At 43.8% G+C, this 20992-nt stretch overlaps 1 protein-coding gene across 2 annotated transcripts in view; it reads right to left on the bottom strand.

Moving 5' to 3' along the window:
• The window catches only part of MYH10 (myosin, heavy chain 10, non-muscle), a 138523-nt gene that overhangs the window by 12480 nt on the left and 105051 nt on the right, over window positions 1-20992 (bottom strand). For both annotated transcript variants that reach the window (XM_012655702.1, XM_012655703.1), the window contains 12 exons: window positions 20732-20938; window positions 17385-17522; window positions 16181-16304; window positions 14548-14719; window positions 13237-13449; window positions 9789-9933; window positions 8408-8614; window positions 5487-5591; window positions 4323-4475; window positions 3654-3902; window positions 2847-3059; window positions 951-1163 (listed from right to left, as the gene is read on the bottom strand). In XM_012655702.1, the coding sequence (XP_012511156.1) occupies window positions 951-1163; window positions 2847-3059; window positions 3654-3902; window positions 4323-4475; window positions 5487-5591; window positions 8408-8614; window positions 9789-9933; window positions 13237-13449; window positions 14548-14719; window positions 16181-16304; window positions 17385-17522; window positions 20732-20938 (2139 nt within the window). The remainder of the gene's footprint in view (window positions 1-950; window positions 1164-2846; window positions 3060-3653; window positions 3903-4322; window positions 4476-5486; window positions 5592-8407; window positions 8615-9788; window positions 9934-13236; window positions 13450-14547; window positions 14720-16180; window positions 16305-17384; window positions 17523-20731; window positions 20939-20992) is intronic.

The raw sequence follows: 20992 nt of genomic DNA, 5'->3' as shown, positions 1-20992 counted from the left end.
GTCTACAAATTCTCTGATACTCCACCTTTGAGAGTGAGAGCCTCTCCCACGTGGGCTGGGCTTGGTGACTCACTTCCAGTGAACACAATAAAAAGAAAGCAACCGTGTGTGACTTGGGAGACTAGGTCATAAAACGCCCAGAAGCTTCCTCCACTCACTCTTGGGGAAGTCGCCTCCAGGACACCCAAGCAGCCTTTGCAGAAGCCCATGGGGCGAGGTGCCAAGGCTTCCTGCTGACACCCGACTGAGGTCCCACCTGCACCAGAACCAATTCCTGCCCCACAGAAACTGTGACATCATGATTGTTTTAAGCCACTGAGTTTGGCGTAATTCGTTATCCAGCAATGAATGACCAACAGAATAAACATTTGTGGAATGAAAATAACAAAATAAGGCAAAATTAAATATATTCCAAATCCAGGACTTATTACCATGAACTCCAAGGGACTGTCAAAATATCCAGTTTTTTAAGTAAAGTTTTAGATTAGAAGTTTAACATACATTCAGAAAAGTGTTTAATATACATTCAGAAAAGTATACAAATCATACATGGCTAGCAACTTTTTAAAATAAAAAATTTAAATATCTGCTTTTTTCTTTCGAACAGTGATTTAATCAGGATTCAGACCTACGGATATCTGCTGCATCAGCTTGCCTGGTAAGCACCGAGTCTTTCCTTACCACGTCTGGGACAGACTGTGAACCTAACCACACACTCCCTGGAGAGTCCATTGAGGGCTTTTCCAGTGGTAAGTACCGTGGCTTCTAAGCAGCAATGACATTAATCTAAATCCATTACAATAAAATGAAAGAATAAAATTCTCAAATGACCAAATAAATTACTTTTACTCCAGCCAGTGTGTTCTAACATGAGCGAACGAGACGTTGACCCAGAACTGGGCTGAGAACCAGCAAACCCTGTTCCGGAGGCCATGCTTCCCTGGACCTACCTGTTTAATCAGCAGCCGCTTCTTCTCTTCATTCTGCTCGTCCCTCGTTTGCAGGTCCCTCTCAAACTGGGCCTTCATGGCCTGCATGTTCACCTCCAGCCGCAGCTTGGCATCTTCCGTAGCCTGCAGCTCGTCCTCCAGCTCCTCCAGCTGGGTCCTCATTTCCTCCACTTGCTGCTCTAGGGCCCGTTTGGACTTTTCGAGTTCATGAACCTAAACCACCAGAAGCATCAGGAAAGAGTTGACCCTTGGCAGAGGAACAAGTTAAGGACAGCAGTCTTCCTGTTTTGTAGGGCCCCTCATGGCACGCTGGCCACTGGAGCCACCCGGGCCAGCCTCCTGACACGCGCACACATCAAGGCTGCTGCTGGTCCTCATTTCAGAGTATGCAACTTACAACGGCAGCTCTGATTTCTTTATTCGTACGTGTTCTCTCATCATCATCCTCTGACAACTTCTAAGCCTAAGAACAACGTCAGGGGAACCTATCTGTCTCTTGCCTGCTGTCCGTGTGGAACAGGCACAACAGACACCTCTTCTTGCTGTAGAAAGATCATTTGTATTGAAAATGCACATGTGGGAACTTCTGAATACTAGGGTGAATTGAGCCTGAGAAGCAGGGTAAACTAAAAGGAGGATTCTTTTTCTCTGGACAAACACTGACCTAGCTCTCTGTCCGAACATTGTGCCAAGTGTTCCCACATCCTGTCCCATCTGAGCCTCACGACCGCCTGTCGAGGTGCTGCTGGCACACCCTCTGCGCTCATGACTGTGTCAGTTCTCACAGGGCGGGAGAGGAAGACTTACAACAGGAGAAGGGCCATTTCTAAGCAGTGTCTGGTCCTTAGTAGGCACAAAAGACATGTTTATGGGATGAGCATGTGAGTGCTGACTCTTGGGAAAACTAATATGGATCAGGTAAGAAGGAATTGGAGCCAACTGCACAGTTCTCTCCACCTTTTACTAAGTAATCATGGTCATTTCCACATTCAGTGGCCTCTTCTTATCCACGTGGCTGGTCCTTGGGCACCAGGTTGAGGAGACCCAGCAAGAAGGTAGCACAGTCTTGCCTCACTTATGATGTGGCTGGATGGTGTAGCCCATGAAAACGAGACCTTACCTTTATATAGGACTTTATACTACTCAGAGCAGGTGCAGGAGCTTCATGACATTGGGCAAGTATAAAGTCCATCTGACAGATGAGGAAACTTAGGCTTAAAAAGTTTAAGTAGCTTCCCATGGTCAGAATGGAAGCTGCTGGAGGAGCCAGGCCCAGAACCTCATCTCTGGATGCCAGGCCTGGTCCGTTTTGCTATCCTCAACACATCGTATGCTAAGGGAGGGACGTTAGGTAAATAAAAATCACTGCAGCTCTTGGGGAAGATATGTGCAAAGGAAAGAGAAAAGTGCCACAGAAATTCCAGAAATCTGGGGGGCTGTGAATAAGCCCCTCAAACAACTTAGCCTTCCCAGAAAACAATGGGGCCTCACTGGGAAGACCCAGGCCAGAGAGAGCTGCAGTTCCACCTCCTCCACTTCGGGTCCTTATTCTGCGCTGGAGACAGAACTACTTGTGACTGCAGAACAATAAAACCCTTCTGTTGAAAGACCCCCTGCCAGGATGCAGGTGGGGACACTTTGACCACTTGCCAGTGCTGCTGCCAGAGCTCCAAGTCCGTGAGGGAGAAGCGACTGCAGAAAACCTGACAGCTGGGCCCAGAAGACTTCAGTCCCCTGCTCGTACGAGGCCAAGACACTCCTAGACTGCTGTGCTGTGGGCTATGCATTCCCAGGTCCTTCAGGCACTAAGGAGTCGCCTGCTCCCTTTCTGAAGGCCCCAAGCAAGCCCCAGGAATATCGATCTGTGCCGAAATGTGGGCCCTACTGGCCACTTACGTTCTTCCCCACGTCATCTTTGGAGCTCATCAGGTCTTCCATGTCTGCTCGGAGCTGCTTGTTCTGCCTCTCAAACTCCTCCTTGGCCTCCAGGGCTTCCTCGAGGGCCCGGGATAGGGACAGGGCTTTGGTTTCTTTCTCTCTGGCCTCTGCTTCAGCGCGGTCTCGCTCTTCTGCATAGCGAGCAGAGATGTTCTTCTCTTCTGCTAACAGCTATGCAGAATGGCAGGAGGGAGTATTAACACAGTAAAAACAGCAGTATAAACTCTTCTCATTCACCACCTCTGGACTTACTGCTAAGAATGCTACTACTATATTATGGGTGTTTTCGTATTTCCTTTTTTTTTGCTTTTCTTTATCCAATTTTGATATAAATATGTATCAATTTTTTTTTTAAGAGATGAGGTCTTACTCTGTTGCCTAAGCTGGAGTGTAGTGGTATAATCATAGTCCACTATAACCCCAAACTCCTGGGCTCAAGCAATCCTTCTGCCTCAGGCTCCTGAGTAGCTAGGACTATAGACACATGCCACGTCTGGCTAATTTTTAAATTTTTTTGTAGAGACAGGGTCTCACTATGTTGCCCAGGCTGGTCTTGAACTCCTAGCCTCAAGTGATCCTCCGCCTCGACCTCCCAGGTGCTGGGATTATAGGCATGAGCCATCACACCTGGCCTGTATCACATTTTAGTTGTCTTTAAGTAAGAAAAGATTATTTAAACCAAAATAACAAAATCTAGAGCTCTGACAGGAGGAAATGACACGTGGCACAGGCCTGGGTTTGGGAGGCAGGACCCAGATGTCCCACCTGATCGAACTTCTTCTGCTTCTTCTCCAAGTTGGAGACGATCTGTCGCTGGTGATCCAGGTCCACCGTCAGGTCGTCGAGCTCCTGCTGCAGGCGGTTCTTGGTCTTCTCCAGCTTGTCGTAAGCCAGCGCCTTCTCCTCCAGGCGCTGGCTCAACGCCTCCACGTCTTTGAGGAGCTTCTTCCTGGCTTCTTCCAAACTTTCAATTGTGCCCAAGTCATCATCTACTTTCTTCTTGGTATCAGCCAGCTAGGTTTTGTGTAAGGAAGATCAACATTAAAGAACTCAATTGGTTTTTGCATTTGAAGAAGAAAGAAAAGTTTTGGTTTTCAGTATTTTGTGATAAGAGAAAATACTATATGATCTTAAAACAAATGAATCTATAGACTGTAACTTAATTTCTTAGCTAATAGTGTATAAGATGATGATTGACTGAAACCTTACATGGCTGACACAGTCCCATGTCTTTATTCTAAAGGCCTCCAACATTAGAACCAGCACAGTGTATCAGCATTTGGTTGGGTCAAAGAAAAAACACTGATCGGGCTTAATTTAGTGCAACCTAATTAACTGTCCCAAATGGAGCTGAAACAGCCCAGCATAGCAGGGACATTAGCTCTAAATACACACATCTAGGCCACCACAGCTTCCTAGGGGGGACACACGCACCTGGGACTGCAGGGCCAGCACTTGCTTTTCCAGGTTCTTCCTGGCCTCCTCCTCCTCCTCCTGCTGCTCCTGCAGGCTGTTCTTCTCCTCTTCCAGCTGCCGGATCCGGCTGCTCAGGTTCAGCTTTTGGCGCGTCTCCTCCTGAAGAAGCTCCTGTTTATTTTTTTAAAAGGCCAATACTTAAGTTACGTTTACCACCAAAACAAAAACACCTCTATTAAAAAATTCATGTTATAAAAAAGAGAGAGCCTCGGTGTATGAGAAATACCCAGTGACACTAATAAGCACAGATGATTTAAAAACACACATGGTAATTTTGTTTAAGCTCTTAACACAAACGTTGCTTTGAGGTTGGCCTGGACTAATGGCAGCAGCGTCCCCCAGGGGCCCAGGCCATGGCCTCCCTCCCTGCGTCCCCACATCCCTGTGTCTCTTCAGGCACTTCCAGAATCCCTTCCTCTCCACCCACTTCTCACCACGATCACCTCCCATCTTGGGCACTTGATTATCTGCTAGATTAACTTTTTTACAATGTAAGTACAAACACGTCTTTCCTGTTACTTCCAGATTTGAGACTCTCAAAGGCACATGCAGATGCAGTTCTGCGATCTGGCCTCGCCTTCTTTAGTCTTACTAACCAGGAAGTTCCTTGTCACAGCAAGTGCCCCAGTTATACTGAACTTGCCCCGACTACCTAATTATTCCACTTTCTGCTTGTCTGAGAATTTCACCCCATATCCCCAGCACCTAGCCCAGAACCAGGCAAATAAAAACTCATAAATACTTGTAAATTTAATAGAAGTAAGATGCAAAACTCCAAGAAAAAAGTGCCACATTATTTTCAACTAACTTGTAACTGACTTGAAAAGATCCGGAACAGATGATTCAATATACATCTTAACAGTATGACGAGCAAGCTTCCGCCTACCCTTTAATAAAATGGAATGTTTCTCTTAGGTCAGCATGAAATTTTGACCATAATACAACAATCTTATTACAATGGCCAGGACGACATTGTGCACAGTAAGACCACTGCCTGCGCAAACCACAGCCCAGGCATCGTCAGAGGTCAGACAGAAGGTGATCCTGGCACTACCATATTTCATCAACTTCTACATCACAGAAATGTTAGTTATCATAAAGACCCTGCTCCCCGTGGAATACCTGTGTGTCCTGCAGTTGAGACTCAAGACTAGCTGCATCCTTCGCAAATTTAATACCCTTCTTCTCTGCTTCTTCCAGAAGGGTTGAGACATTATCCAACTCATTCTGCAAGGAGTAAAAGATTAAATTCAACTCAACAGTAAGCAAACAGAAGGGTTCAGAACCACAGCTCTTACATAGAACACAACCAGAGCAGAGTCTGGGGTTGGGGGGAGTGAGCCTAAGACCGCCAAACTGAGTTAAAGAAGACTTTCACCACCTGCCTCCAAACGGTGCTCAAAAACGTAGGCACGAATACCTGCCTGCCCCACAGAAACCTCGAAGCTGCCCCCACCCACTGCAAAAATAGGGAGAGGATCACAGAGCCCCACCGACAGGGGCATGGGGGGAGGGGGTCTCCTAACTATGGATTACTATCTTGTTTTGTTTTTATCACAAAGAGATGAAAATTACACCGATCCTTTGAAAGAGTGATTGCTATTCTATGTGAAGAGGCTGTAAGACTAGCAGGTGTTTGACTTTGATCCTTTTTCACGTTAAGATGCATTAACCATGTGCTTTAGGGGACAACTATAATTCATATTCTTATAGAACTTGAAAACTTCACTAAAGAGACTCAAAGAAGTTTTAGTCTGGTATTCAGTCAGAAGTTTTTTAAGCTTTTAAAACTCTGGTATTATAAATTCATCATGAATATTTAAGCTATTTCTTATGATCAGATTTCATGAATAATGTAATATTTTCTCTTCTTTTTCGTCCTTGGTTAATGATAGCTCTAAAATATTTTCCAAAAACATCTTCATGGTATAAGATGTTTTATAATTTTTTGTGAGGACAGCAGGTATTATTATAGAAGCCGAGGGACTCAGAAGGGGACAGCAGGGCACCCTTGGTTCTCATTTGTCCTATAGGCTACGTAGTAGCCAAGGGAAAGACACATCGCACAGCTAATGATGTTTCTATTTTCACTCTTTTTAGCAACATCCTTCAGAGAGCTCACACGTCTTCAGTCTTGGGAACAGAGTGGTAGGGAAGGGCTTTGGAGTCAAGAGGGACTCCCTGCCTTCAACTCCCTCTCTGTAAGTTGCCAGGTAAGTCACCAGAGGAGGCAAGATCCTTAGCTTCTTTGAGCCTCAGCTTCCTTACCTGTCGGATGGGGACGATTGAGGATTAAAGGGGGAACAACATACGCAGGAGCCTAACACACACCTGGTGAAGCACAGGGGCCCAGTAAGTGTCACTCACCTCATCTCCCCCCATACGCAGACTTCACAATGCTATTTCTGAGATCTTCCCTTTTAGGAATATCTTCCCAGGTGTGTGAGAGCACGCACACATAGAATATTTCAGTACACACGTGTTAACCGAGCGGGCCTAAGACTGCTCTCCTTAGAAAGGCCTGCTTGCAATGCTGCCCCTTGGCTGGCATCTGGGAACTTGGATTTTGGGAGGGCTCCCACCATTCCCTAAATAAAAAAAGGGGCTCATGGTGCCTCAACTACTTGTGCAAACACTGGTGTATGCTGAACACATGCTTTCCTCCTGGGACTCTGGAGTTTGGTGTGTGCCAGGCAGAGATTGCCCACATGGCCATCCCCAGTACAGACCCTGGGCACTCGGTCTCTAAGGAGCTTCTTCGGAGACAGCATTTCACACGCACCGTCTTGTCTTGTCGCTGAGGGAATTAAGTGCAGCCTATGTGACCCCACTGGGGGAACTGAAAGCTCCAGCCTGGTTTCCTCAGGCCCTTGCCCCAGGCGCCCTTTGCCTTTACTGACTTTACTTTGTATCTTTCCACTGCGACAAACCAGCGCCGTGAGTGGGCTACACACGCAGTCCTGATTTCTCCTAGTGAACCACCGAGCTGTATGGTCGTCTTGGGCCTCTGGCACAACACAGGTCTGCATGTTTCTTCAACGCAGCAATACACAGTGTATGTCTTTTGTTACCAATAAATATTCGACTATACCGTTTTGCTGGTTGCAAGTCCATTATTGGACTTGAAAGTTATTTTCAATTACAATCGGCCCTCTGAATCCATGGGGTCCGCATCTGTGGATCGGCCAACCATGGATTGGAAATACTCAGAAAAAAAATTTCATCTGTCCTGAACATGTAGACTCTTTGGTTATTATTGCCTAAATAATACAGTAGTAACAACTATTTATATGGCATTAAGTATTATAAGTAATCTAGAGATGATTTAAAGTATATGGGAGGATGTGCATATATGCAAACACTAACTACACCATTTTATATTAGGGACTTGTGCGCCTGCAGATTTTGGTATCCACAGGAGATCTTGGAACCAATCCCCCGTGGGTACTCAGGGGTGGCCGCACATGCTTTTATACGCTTCCGTGATGAACAGTCTCAAAGCTGAATCTGTGCGACATCCTTAGTTATTTCCCTAGGATGAATGACTAGACATAGACTTACTGGGTCTAAGGGTATTTCTAGTTTTAAGGCTTATGATACAAAATTGCCAAACTGTCCTCTAGAAAAGATTGCATTAATTTATATTTCAATCAGCAGTGTATAAAAAATTCAATTTTCTCACATATTCACCAATACTAGGTATAATTTTTTTGCTCACTGTTCCTATTCTCTTATTTACTAGACTAATAGAGAAGTTGAAGTTGTGCTTAAAACCATTCAAAGAACTATAAACATAATTCAAAGTGGAATTCATTAGGTTTAAGGCCAATGCATGCTGTCTTAGTCTTAAAATAAATACTATTTAACTTCATCAAAGTAATATACACTAGGGACATCTAAGATTCGATGTATTACTTGTGATGGCGACTTTCAGGCATTTCATGGCATACTAGCTGCAGGCCTGTCATGGCCACGGAGGGATAAAATGGGTTAGCTATGGCTACGTTATGGCAGGATGCGCCCAGTCGAGGGTCCTGGCTTACCTGCAGCTTACATGCTTTCTCAGCCAGCTCCACCCTCAGTCTGTCGCCTTCTGAGACCTTGGCGTGCAGCTCCTGGACCTGCGCATCTAGCTTCTTCCTCTTATGCTCAGACTCGGCCTTGACCTGCTGCAGCACCTTCACCTCGCACGCCAGCTCCTTGTTATCCGTCTCCAGGCCCTGCTTATTCTTCTCCAGGTTTGCCTTGAACTAGGAGAGGGAAGGGAAAAATAACTTACTAGTTATTTTACAACACTCCATAAAAAGCACTGTTTTTTCGTATCTGCAGAATCATGCATGACACACGGTAAACCTGCAGTCAACATCTGTTGGATGAATGAATGAAAACATGTGTTCTCTGAGTGTGAAAATTTCTGTGTAAGGAACACACCTGCACACGCTGCTCCGGATAGTAATTGCAGATATTTAGGGATGTCTCACTACAGGGACAAGATGGAGTGTAGCGGGGTGGTTACATGGGGCTCTGGTGCCAGGCTGCCTGGCTCCACTCTGCCTTTCCACTCACTAGCTGTGTGACCCTGGCTTAGTTACCTAACACTGCTGGGCCTCAGTTTCCTTATCCTATAAATGAAAACGATAGAGACTATGCCATAGGTATATAATGAAGATTAAAGGCAATCTGTGTGGGTACTTAGCACAGTACCTAACACATACTAACCTAAGTGTTCAGTAACTGTTAATACTGTCACTGTATAAATTAAAGGTGGCATGTGCTAGGCAGAGGAGGGAAATGTGGGGAAACCAGAGTAAGAGCAAAGGCACGAAGGAGAGGATGACCATGGGAGGAATGAAGAAGAAGACCAGTCTGCACAGGTGGATGGTGTGAGTTAGAGGGTACAGGAGATTAAGTTCCAGCAGGGTGGAAAACCTACATGAGATACGGAAGAGGGAACAACGGCATGAATGGCAACAGCGTATGGTGGCTGAGATGAGATCAGAGGAAGGGAGGGACAAGAAGGGAGAGACGAATGTAAGAGCACCTAAAAGGGAGTATCAACAGGACTTGCCACTTGCTGGCAGCAGGTGAGTGAGAGAAGAATGACTTTAAAACCACTCCAGGTATTTGGGCTACGCCACGGGGAGAATGATGATGTCACTAGTAAAGGGGACACCTGGGAGGAACATGTGATTTGAGATGAAAGTGGGAACCGTGCAGCCGCACATGGCTTCCCTAAGCAAGCTGTGTGCTTTCAAATGCAGCTCCTACCTTAGGAGCAACTGGGTCCCCACCAGCCCACCGCAGTGTCCTACAAAGCCTGGGAATTGATCAATCAATGACTGGATGGGATGGCCGGGGAGGGCAGAAGCCGGTCTGATGGCGGACTTCCCCCACACCCTGGGCACACGGCAGGGTTTCCCTCACCCTTTTAGCCTGTTCCAGTTGCTCCGAGAGCTCCTCCAGGGCTGTTGCATGTCTTTGTCTCATGTCTTGGATTTGAGCTTCATGGTTCTTGGTTTCTTCCTCCAGAGCCTTCTTCAGCTCTGCCACTTCCTGCTCACGTTTTGTACTAGAGAAACATATTTTTTAAGAAAGAAGTTGAGAATTAGCCAACTGATTAAATTAAACACACACACACACACACACACACACACACATATTTTTTTAAGAGTGTTATTTTTGTTTTAAATATTACATCAATCCCTTTGATAAATATTTGACATACGATTTTCTAGTAGGCTAGCATATCTATTATTGTCGTATCAGAAATCCTTCTAGAACCAGTGCAATTTCCATTCCACATCCACCTGACAATCAAGACACAGCATGGTATCTCTGGTTTCACTGTAGGTCAGGCATCGGTTAACACAAGATGCCAAACTGCCTGCTATAGCCTCAGCAGACTTTAACAAAACCAGAGAAAGGTACATTCTATAGAGGCTTTGAAACATAAAGGGGTGGCAAAGGCCAAACCAGTCAGGACCTTGCACCATAACAAAAGCAAGATTCTTTCTTATCATTCATGTGAAGTAGCTGAAATGAACTAACATACTCCCAACACTCTATCAGGAAGTGGCTTAAGGTTGGGGATGAAGTGTTACCTTTTGGAGGGACAGGAAAATTATAAGGCGGGTTGAAGGGTCACTTTCCTGGTTCAGAAAGGGTCTCTGGTGTTTGATATGAGAACATAGTAGGTACAAGACCATGGGATTTCAACGTTCTGAGATAAATTGAGGTTTTATCTAACCTGCACTCAGAGTATCAAGATTATATTAGTATTAAATATCTTTACATGGCTTTCTAATATATTTACGATTGGCTATAACATGTAGAAGGTAACCTGAATAACCAAAATTATTTCACTATCTATAAGAGAGTTCACTCTCCGTGACAACTCACTCTATAAATCCATCAATCTGAGCACCGTGTTTGAGCATACGGTTTGATAAAGACTGAAACCAGTCAGGTAAACACCTCTCCTGCTAAGACCTATATTAACACAGTTTAATTAGCTGTAACCTTACAATAATCCTGACGCAACTGCTGGCAAACTTGCTCTATGCTTTAAAACATATAACCAGTGACTCGCATGGTGATCCCCGCATGGAGACATTTTCTTTCTCTACCAGTGGAGTAGTGGGATCCAGAGGCACAGCGATCACTGGGCCAAGAGAACAGAGCCCCAGTGGGTGCCAGCTTTGTGGTTGCTGCAGCGCAGCCCAGAAGGAATCACTGCAGATTCTTTGTGGTCCAGCCTAGCTCAGCTACAAGTTCCACTAACTTGGCCAGAGCTCAAAGACTCTGGCCTTGTCTTCTGCAAGTCTTCCATCAAGATTATTTCATTTCTAGCGGTACTTTCATTTATCAGACTTTAACCCAATCTCTCCTGCTAGTGGTTCATTATCTTCTGGGTGAATAGTTTTCTCCCTATCCCCTATTTGAATCTAAAAGTCAAAGGACCCCTTCATCTTCTCTCCTCCAGGGTAACAACCCAGTTTCCTTTAGTCTTTCATCCTAAGTCCTAAGAGAGTTAAAATGCCAGTAAGTCTGAAGAAGAGAATTTGATTTGCTGAGGACTGTCACTTTCATACTAATAATGCAATACATAATTCAGAGAAGAATCTATGGACAGGTTAGGGGAGGCTTGAGTTCTCTAACAGTCCTTAGCAAGAGTGTAGCACACATGTGGGACGCAGTCAATCTAAGTTCGTCACAAAACAGAATCAGTGAGTACAGCCGAACATATGCATACTTTTAATAAATATGCACAGATCATCTGTATTTTTTTTTTTACAAGAACTGTATGGGAAAAATAAAATGACTAGAGCCCTTTTCTCTTTCTATCCACTATCATGATGATTTGAAGGAAGAAAGCAGATCTTTTAAAGAGAAGGGCCAAGACTTAAACTGCTAAAAGCAGTCACTCTGCTGAAGTGGGGTAGGAAACCTCTAACCCTGCCTGGCTCAGATGGGCTCCACCCAAGACACCATTTCTCTGTGGGCAACATAAGCTGAAAACAAAAACCAACCAACCTCTGTATTGCTGTTGGGGATGTACACATTCATGGCCAAAATCCTGGACAAACATTAGGCTCACCACCTCCGTTTCTTCACCCTGAGTACTCCCCTGATTCCCACGACCTGACCGCAGTCTCACTGCTCTACTGAGCTGACCTGCTCTGCAGACACTGTGACATTAAGGTGCCCAGGTTTCCAGCTACTGGGTGGACTTGGATGATACATCCTTATTCTCCGGGAACAGCATGGGCATTCACCACAAGGCGTTTCCCTCCTGGTTGCTCCGGGTCATTTCCTACCTCTCTGACCATGCTGGTCTTCACAGGTAATTCCGTCTGCTCTTCCTTCCTTAGCAACCTCCCCAGAGTGGCGGGATACTCTTCCCATCACTCACGCTCTGGAGCAGCCGGCACGGGTGTAGGGGTCTGTGTGTGTGTGTGTGTGTGTGTGTGTGTGTGTGCATGCATGCACACACAAGAACACACATACAGACACCAAATCTACCAGCCAAGGCAGCGAGGGTTCCCTTATGGCCAGGATTCCTCAGGTGGACCCAAGGCACCTGGCAGTTTGAGTCTGGGAGAAGGAGCTGATGGCCTCTGCCAAGACAGCAAGCTGGAACATCTCCCACAACTTCTCTGCACAGCTCCAGCTGCTAATGAGAGAAGATCTACATGCCAGTGGGAGCCGCAGGCCAGCCCCCTGTGCACGCTGCGTATCAGCTCGCTGCTGAAGCTCTCCTGTGACTGGCTGTGTGTGGGCTGCCATGCTGCAGCTTTCTAGCTGTGAACCTTCTCTGTCTGTATTCGCCTATGTTCGTCACTTTCTCCACGCCTGCACCTGGCTGCTGGCTCCTGTCGTACTGCACATGCCGCCGCCGCACAATGCACGCCTCTGTCTGACAGCCACACTCCCCCTTCTTCTCACCTTAGTGCATGCATCCCTCCTTCTCGACTGTTTGCCTACACGGCTCACGCCTGCTTCTGCCCACATGTGCCCGGACCTCTGCATATCTCCTCCTGTTTCTGCGTTTGTGCCATCTCTCCCTCTGGTCCTGTCTATCACCACCTATGAGACTCTTCTGTGTGTAGCTGTCCTGTGGCTAACCATGGCTTTTCTGATCACATCTTGCCCCATGCCTCTCAGTCTGCTGGTCCCTCCACACACCTCTGCACAGGTATTTTCTACCTACAGGCTGGTCTGTTTCTAACCGTTGCTATTTCATCACCCTCCCACCTGCTGTCATGAAGGAAAACACGCCACCTCCCAAAGGGCAGGCACACCCAGGCGTTTCTGCATGACCCTGGCGGAGAGGGCGGCGGGCACCACGCACCATGCTCCCTGTCCCACTCACCGTAGCTCCTGCTGGGCTGCCGTGGTGTCCAGAGTGTCCTCCAGCTCTGTTTTCAGAGCTTCCAGCTCCTCACTCAAGTCCCTTTTCTGCTTTTCCGCCTTGTTCCGTGATGCCTTCTCAGATTCAAAGTCTTCTTGGAGCTCAGCAATTTGTGCTTGTAGCTCCCGCACAACTTTAAGTGCATTGTTCTTATGGAGTGTTTCGTCATCACCTCTGTTAAAACATCCGGAACAAGAAGCACTCAGAGACAGCACACAGGTGGCTTGTTTTTCAGCCCCTGAGTCCCTCTCCTTGAGGAGACCCAGTCACACATCCCTCTTCCTGGCGCCCGAGGCTGGCATGGGCGCTCAGGGGCAGGCAGGAGGTCCTGAGGTAATGACTTGCTGAAGGCCCCAAAGCTAGTAGTGGCAGAGCCAGAACTAGGATCCAGACCAGCCCCCTTTCCAAACAGCTATGATTCCCCATTAAGAGGTAGGATAATCTCACTTTGACATGACAGTATTAAAACATTTCCTCTGAAGTAAAATACTGCCATAGCTGAAGCACTGCTTGAGGAAGCAATCTAGCCAGTCACGCTGGCACCCAGCCTGTGGGGCATCAGCAGCGTCAAAGATGCTCATGGAACACAGTAGAAGAGACATGTCACCTTCATACCCGCTACTTTCCTCTTTTCCACAGTGCATCTTTTTGCTTACATGTTTGGTTTAAAATGTTGGTAATTTTTCTGATTGGGAATAGTTGGGATGTTTGAGGTGAGAGAGATTTTTGTGGTAGGATTTTCTTGACTATAACACATTATAAATTAAACTCCAAGTATTGCAACGATGTAGCCAGACAGATATTCTTTATAAAGAAACGAAACATTAGATATAAATGTATTTATTATATACGATTTGCACTGTAACACTGAACGGTTTAGAACCAAATATCAAATCGCACTATAAGTGTTGGAATATCATTTCTGCAAAGTGATTTTCTCTAAAGTTCCAAAACATACTGAAGCTAATCTGTAATTTACAGAAACCAAAACATTGATGTGGTAAAATAATTTGTTCTGGTGTGACTCTCCCAAGATTTCATGATAGGATGAATCACTTTTAAGTATAACTATTGAAATGTCTCATGAGACTTCCTTGCTGCCCTGACACGAATGACGTACGCCTGGGTTTTTCACTTTCTTATGGCCCACACCCAACAGCAGGTATGCCCATCTCACTCTCCCTGGGGTTTTAGGTCCTCCCAGGTGTGAGAAGCCTGTTGGAACTGACCCCCCGGGGACCCGAGCAGCCCGGGGCTGCGGCGGCCACAGACCTGGCCAGCGCGCCCTGCAGCTCCTCCTCCTTCTTGGCCAGCTGCAGCTTGAGCTCGTCGATCTGGGCCTGCAGCTCAGCCAGCTGGTCCTGCAGGTCGGTGGTCTCGCCGTCCAGTTTTCTTTTGGCCTTTTCCAGTTCCTGACGGGTCTTCTCTTCTTTCTTTAAGCGTTCTTTAAGACAATATTTAAGAAGCTCTTCAACACACTGAGTGACACACCATACGCATAAACTCAAAATTTAAACCGATCGAAGTTGAAAATAAGCCATTTTATTAAAAAGCACATCACTGCCTTGAGAACGCTGTGTCAACTGCTCAGTCATCTGAAACTCACCAAGATCAAACTGAAGGGGAGACAAATGTGCATGAGGATGGAATTTTAAGGAAGAAACTGAGTTGTCTAAGGATGTCCTTTCACGGGAAGTGAAGCCACACTGTAAGAACTGAAGGGTTCTGGGCCCTCTCATGTCAAACTCATCACTGTGCCCAAGTCTGGAAAGTGGCTCCACAGGTGCAGGGGCAGTGCCCCAGCTGCCTGCCACCAATGGGAGGTCCGCTTTCAGTGGGAACCCCTGGTTTGAACCCCAAAGACTGCCTTCTCCGAGCACTGGAGGAGAGAAGGCAGAAGAGTGGGCAGAGAGGGTTCAGCATCTTTTCCACCCTCCCCTCTAAAATTCTGCAGAGATTCCTTAATAGGGCTGTGATCCCTTCCATTCAAACGCGTTCCTCACAGCAATGCGGCCTGTGGGCCCGTGTTCTCAGCAGGAGCCAATCTGCTGCCAGGATGGGATGGAACATCACAGGCTGATCACACAGGTGAGAAAAAACAGGCCCGTCTGCTTCTGGGGGCTTCCTTAGCAGGTGAGCCATATACTAGTAAAAATGGTTTATGAAAAAAATTTCACACTGCCATTCCCTCTTTTGTCTACACTAAACAAATAAACAAACAAAACCCTAAATAGCTCTTTAAAAAAAGCAAAACGAACCCCATTTCCTCCCCATCGTGACAGCATGAAGAAAGTGGGCACAGCTCCGCAGGTGCCTGTACACAGCGTTCTGCCACCTGCCAGCCCCTCTGCTGATGCCACATCTCTCGCTGCTGGTCCGAGGAGAGGTTCTGCAGGCTCTTTCCAACTTCCACCCTCTTTCCTTATTTCTTCTGCAGAAGTCCTAATGCCCTAGGATTTCTTTTGCTCTTGGAGTGAGATACTGCTGCCCTCAGCAGTGTCTCTGCTGTCCCTGCCAGCTTTTATGTCACTGGCCAGTCCCTTTGTGAGAGGACACTTAGGCACTGTATTGCAGCTTTGGATTAAACACAGAGAAAGTCCAAATGGTCTGTCCCACTCAAACTTAATTTAGAGCCCAACCACGCCCACCAAAGGGCAGTATCTTTTACTATAGTACGAAACTTTAAAAAGTAAAACCATTTCAAGCCATTCCTTCGTAAATACTTAGTGACTAGGCAATACAAAATAACTTACAAGAGACCAATTTTAATAAGTGAACCCAGACTGAGGGTCATTATTATTAGTAATCACCACATACACCACTTTCTATTATTACACGTTCTGATTACAGTGAAATCTACAGTCACATATCCCACTCCTAAATTTCTCTATCCCGAAACACTAACCTTCTAAATCCGAGATCATCACTTCTTGCTTATTCCTGATTTTGGCCAAGTTTTTTGCCTTTTCTTCCTCTTCAGCTAGCTGAGAGGAACACTCAGCAATGCGATCTTCCATGAGTTTCTTTTCCTGAATAGAAAAAGTTGACTGCTTCAGAAAAGGCATTCAAAATAACAACTCTGGTTTGCTGTTACTCATAAAAGTCAACTTTCTTTAACTAGAGAGAAAATGAGTAATATTGGCACTGCCTACCCCAACGGATTGTTTACAGTCACATACCCCGTAAAGATGTTTGATCAACTACAGGCCACGTGTACAATGGTAGTCCCCTAAGATTACAATAGAGCTGAAAAATTCCTATTGCCTACTGATGTCATCGCCATCATAATGTAGTGCAGTTACATTTAAAATAAAAATAAATTTAGTGTAGCCTAAGTGCACAGTGTTTATAAAGTCTATAGTAGTGCACAGTAATGTCCTAGGCCTTCACATTCACTCCCTGACTCACCCAGAGCAACTTCTAGTCCTACAAGCTTCTTTCATGGTAAGTGCCCTATACAAGTATACCGTTCTTTATCTTTTATACCATAGTTTTACTGTACCTTTTCTATGTTTACACAAGTTTAGATACACAAATGCTTACCATGTGTTACAAATGCCTACAGTATTCAGTGAAGTTTGTAGCCTAGGAGCAATAGGCTTTCCCACATAACCTAGGTGTGTAGTAGGCTATACCATCGAGGTTTATGTCAGTACACTCCATGACATTCACACAAGGACAAAATCGCCTGACAATGCATTTCTCAGAATGTGTCCTTGTTGTTAAGCGATGCATGACTGTGTTCCAAAAAGGCAGGAAGCCTCATCTTGGTGCCTGCCATTAGAACTTGGCCCCGCTGCCTGGCATTCAGTCCCACAACCAGTGTTGGATGGATTAACGCTTGCACAGATGGAAACGAGTCATCAGTGAATGATCCATGTACACAAAATGTACAAGTTGAACGTCTGAAAGATTATAAGGATGTCTGGTGGGTTTAAAAAACTAAATGGTGCCTACGTCTTTAGAAATCTGTATAGAGACTTAAAGAGAAAATCAAGTAAATGAACCTAAAATCTTGAGAATTTTCTGTTTGAAGCCTCTTTCAATGAGTAAATCAACATAAACATTTTCTGTTTTCTAAAATCAACTTTTAATGGAAATAGTCTTACTTTGATAAATTTGGAATTTTGGTCTTCAAGAAGCAGAATTTCCTCTTCCATCTTCTTGATTTTAGCCTCCGCTGTCACCTTTTCCAGCTGCAGTTTCTGCCGAGCCCCTTCCTCCTCATCCAGCTGCTCTTCCAGGTCCTTGTGAAGAAGAATACAGTCAGCCTCCCCACTTCCTCCACGAGATTTGACCACACATCACAGTGCACGGGAATGCATTAAAATGACATATTGATTTTCAACATGGCAAGGATATTTTTAAAAATATGAAAGGTAGTCATGTGAATAGACATTTGTATCCACTATAGGCTAAAGTTCAAACTGGATCAATCGTTCTGGAAGCCAACATGGCAAAGTTGTAGCATGCTTTGAAAACTTTTAAACTAGCAATTTCAGGAAATTGTCACAGATGTTATTTACATAAAAAGACATATAGTGAAGAGTTATTTATAATATTGAGTAACTATGAACATGCTACCAAAAGGTCTTGATAATTAAATTTTGGTACATTTGCAAAATGGAATAACATATAGTAATTAAAATTCATATTTTGGAATAAAATTAGCAACACAGGGAAATATGAATAATACAGCAGAGCTACATCAAATGCATATTTAATTTGGTTGAATTAAACTATACATGTTCAGCCAGAGAAGAGAGAAAGAGAACATGTAAACAATTTAAATAGTCCAGGTCAGTGAGATATGAGCTGTGTCAGTTCCAGTGTATGTTACCGACTAGGTGGAAGTCTAGCATTTACACTTATTTTTACTGTAACATGCAGATCTTCATTTCATGTCCCACATTATTATATATGATAATCATGTTATTGAACAGGATTGTACATACAAATCAATGGATGGCCAATTAAGAAACTTTCCAAGAGTAACTTTGCCTAAATAATTTACTCATAGTTAATTTTAGAATGAAACCCTTGCAAAAGGTGAATATTTTATTTTGAAAAACTTCAAACACACATATACGCAGACAGAGTAGCGTAAAGAGCCCCGCATATAAGTACTACCCCAACCTTAACAAGCATCAACTCATGGTCAATCTCATTTCATCTAAACCTCCACCTTGTCCCTTCTCCTCCTGGGTTATTTTGAAGCAAATCCCAGACATCATATTTCATCTGTAAAACCTTTAGGCTGTATGTCTAAAAGATAAAGATCATTTAAAAAAATGCATTTGTTTGTTTAAATCAGAATCTAAATAAGTTTCAAATATTGTGACTGACGGATCTGTCTCCTAGGACTCTTTTAATCTCTAGGTTTCCCTATATTTCTTTTTCCTCCCTCCTTATTTCTTTCTCCCTCTCTCTCACCACTTTTTTGTTTAAAAAACCAGGTCATTTGTCCTACAGTTTCCCACAGTATGGATTTTGTCAATTGCATCCCTGCACTGCACACTCATAAGGTGACAAAAGCAGGTAACACGACAGTATGTGCAGTGTAACTTCAATTAATTAAGGAGCCTAACATATGTTGAGAAAAACGCAAGAACAAATGATACAGGTAATGGGGATGACAGCTGGAAGGAACCTCTAAGCGCTATTTCGTGTTCTCTAGGTGTTCCACAATAATCATTAATACTAAAATCAGGAAATTAATCTTAAAAACCAAACCTACCAAAAAATAGCTCTACTAAGTACTTCTGATTGAACGGATCAGATCAGAATCTCCCAAAGTCTCACGGGCAAAATAAAAAAAAAGGCAATGTACCAAAAGGTTAGGTTTTCCCAAGGGCCATGCAGTTAATGCAGAAACTCTAATATTCTACAAGAGGAAAATAAATCAATACTTAATAATACCATAAATATTTTAAGAATGTGTTTGAATGAATTTCCATGTCACAAAAGAAGATAATGAATTATGATAGTGTAAAAAACTAGAAGTTTAAAAGAATCTGGTAAAAGAAGGTGAACAAAGTCTTAAAAAACCAAAACAAAAACCAAACCCTGTTTCTACAAGGACATATTTGTATTCTAAATAAAGAAATACAAATAATTCATGTGAAGTTATTAAAATTTGGAGTTAAAAAAACAGGTTGGGGAGATTGGAGATGAATTTGGGTGTTCTTATCCTACATGAGTAAACTATTATTGAAATGAGCAAATGCTCTTAAACAAAGAAAAAAGAAAATCAAAACCTTTGATAATACCATCAGGGATAACTCATTGTTATTGGTGAAGATTCTTCTAGATCTTCTGGATATTTCCATACAAAATCATACATATAAATTTATAAGTTATATAAATATTTTAAATTAGATATTATTAGATACACACTCTTTTGCAACTATCCTTATTAATATATTATGAATATCCATATCCATGAAAATAAAAGTTTTTATTTATAACTATATAATGGTTTAATAATACTCTATTGTTGAATAATTAGATGGCTTTCGTTGGTTTATCTTTTGAATAAAGTCCTAGATTTAGAATTGCTGGATTAAACAGTATGTACTTTTTACAGCTTTTGTGATATTCTGCTAACCTATTATGGCATATCTGAATGCTGTTTTGTGTTGAAAAATGAAAGAAAGGTGTCTGGATGATTTATTGTATGGCATGTTTGCTAAGGATGACATCTTTTGTGGTTTTGACTAAGGTCTGAATTATCTGTGCTTTACAAAGATAAGTTGTGGGGTGAGAAAAATATGAAGGGGGAGGCATGGAAGAAAGAAAGTTTGGTATTGGATCCATGAAGCAAACGGTGGCAGATCCTGACAGCCTGACACTCAAGAGCATATTGGATGGGGGGGTGGTGGAACGCAGGAGAGAGGTGGTGTGTCCCAGGATATGGACAGAAGAACTATTGTCTATATCATTTGTCTGGGTATTCAACCTTGTATACAGTTGTACTTACGTAAGCTTAGCTTGTATTTCAAAAAGAAAATAAGTACCAGGGAAGAGTTAACATATAAAAATCCTGACCCTTGGCCATCTCCTATGTCAGTCTAAAGCATTTCTTGTGAACCAAACCACTTAGTAGGTGCCTATCTAATGAATGGAATGAACATTATATTAATGACCATAATAAAGAGCAAGTTGGGTCATCTACAGAATGCAATAGACCCTGGAAGGTTTCTGACTTTGAATCTCTTTGCAAACTGTAAGATGCCACAGCAGAACATAAAAAAGATTCCTATTCAAAACAAGTCTATGTTCAAAGAAAATCTATTACATGTGTGATTCAAATGATGGTCATCTTTCTAAAGGTACCCATAACCTAGAATCCTCTTGCTTCCCAATAGACGTAAGAACCCTAACACAGCTGCTATTTATTCAACAGATCCACTTGAATATCCAAAATATAATTCTACATCAAAACTATTATAGATACCTGAATATGTGCTTGCATTTTTTTCTTTTCATTTTGGAGAATTTGGTTTCTTTCTTCTTCTTCTTCAACCCTAGACTCCAAGTCATGCAGAATCTCTTCCAATTCTTGTTTTTTAGCAGCAAGTCTTGCCCTCATCTCTTCTGCTTCAGCAAAGAGCTCAGTCTCTGCTTGTAGTTGTTCTGCAAGGATATTCTTCTCTTCTAAAAGCTGCAATCACAAGAAAGCGTCTAGTACTATGATTTGCCCCAGTGCATACACAAG

The sequence above is a fragment of the Propithecus coquereli genome, unplaced genomic scaffold, assembly GCF_000956105.1.
Source record: "Propithecus coquereli isolate 6110/MARCELLA unplaced genomic scaffold, Pcoq_1.0 Scaffold482, whole genome shotgun sequence".
Lineage (NCBI taxonomy): Eukaryota > Metazoa > Chordata > Mammalia > Primates > Indriidae > Propithecus > Propithecus coquereli.
Note: the sequence above shows the minus strand (reverse complement) of the source record. Positions and strands in the feature narration are given on the sequence as shown.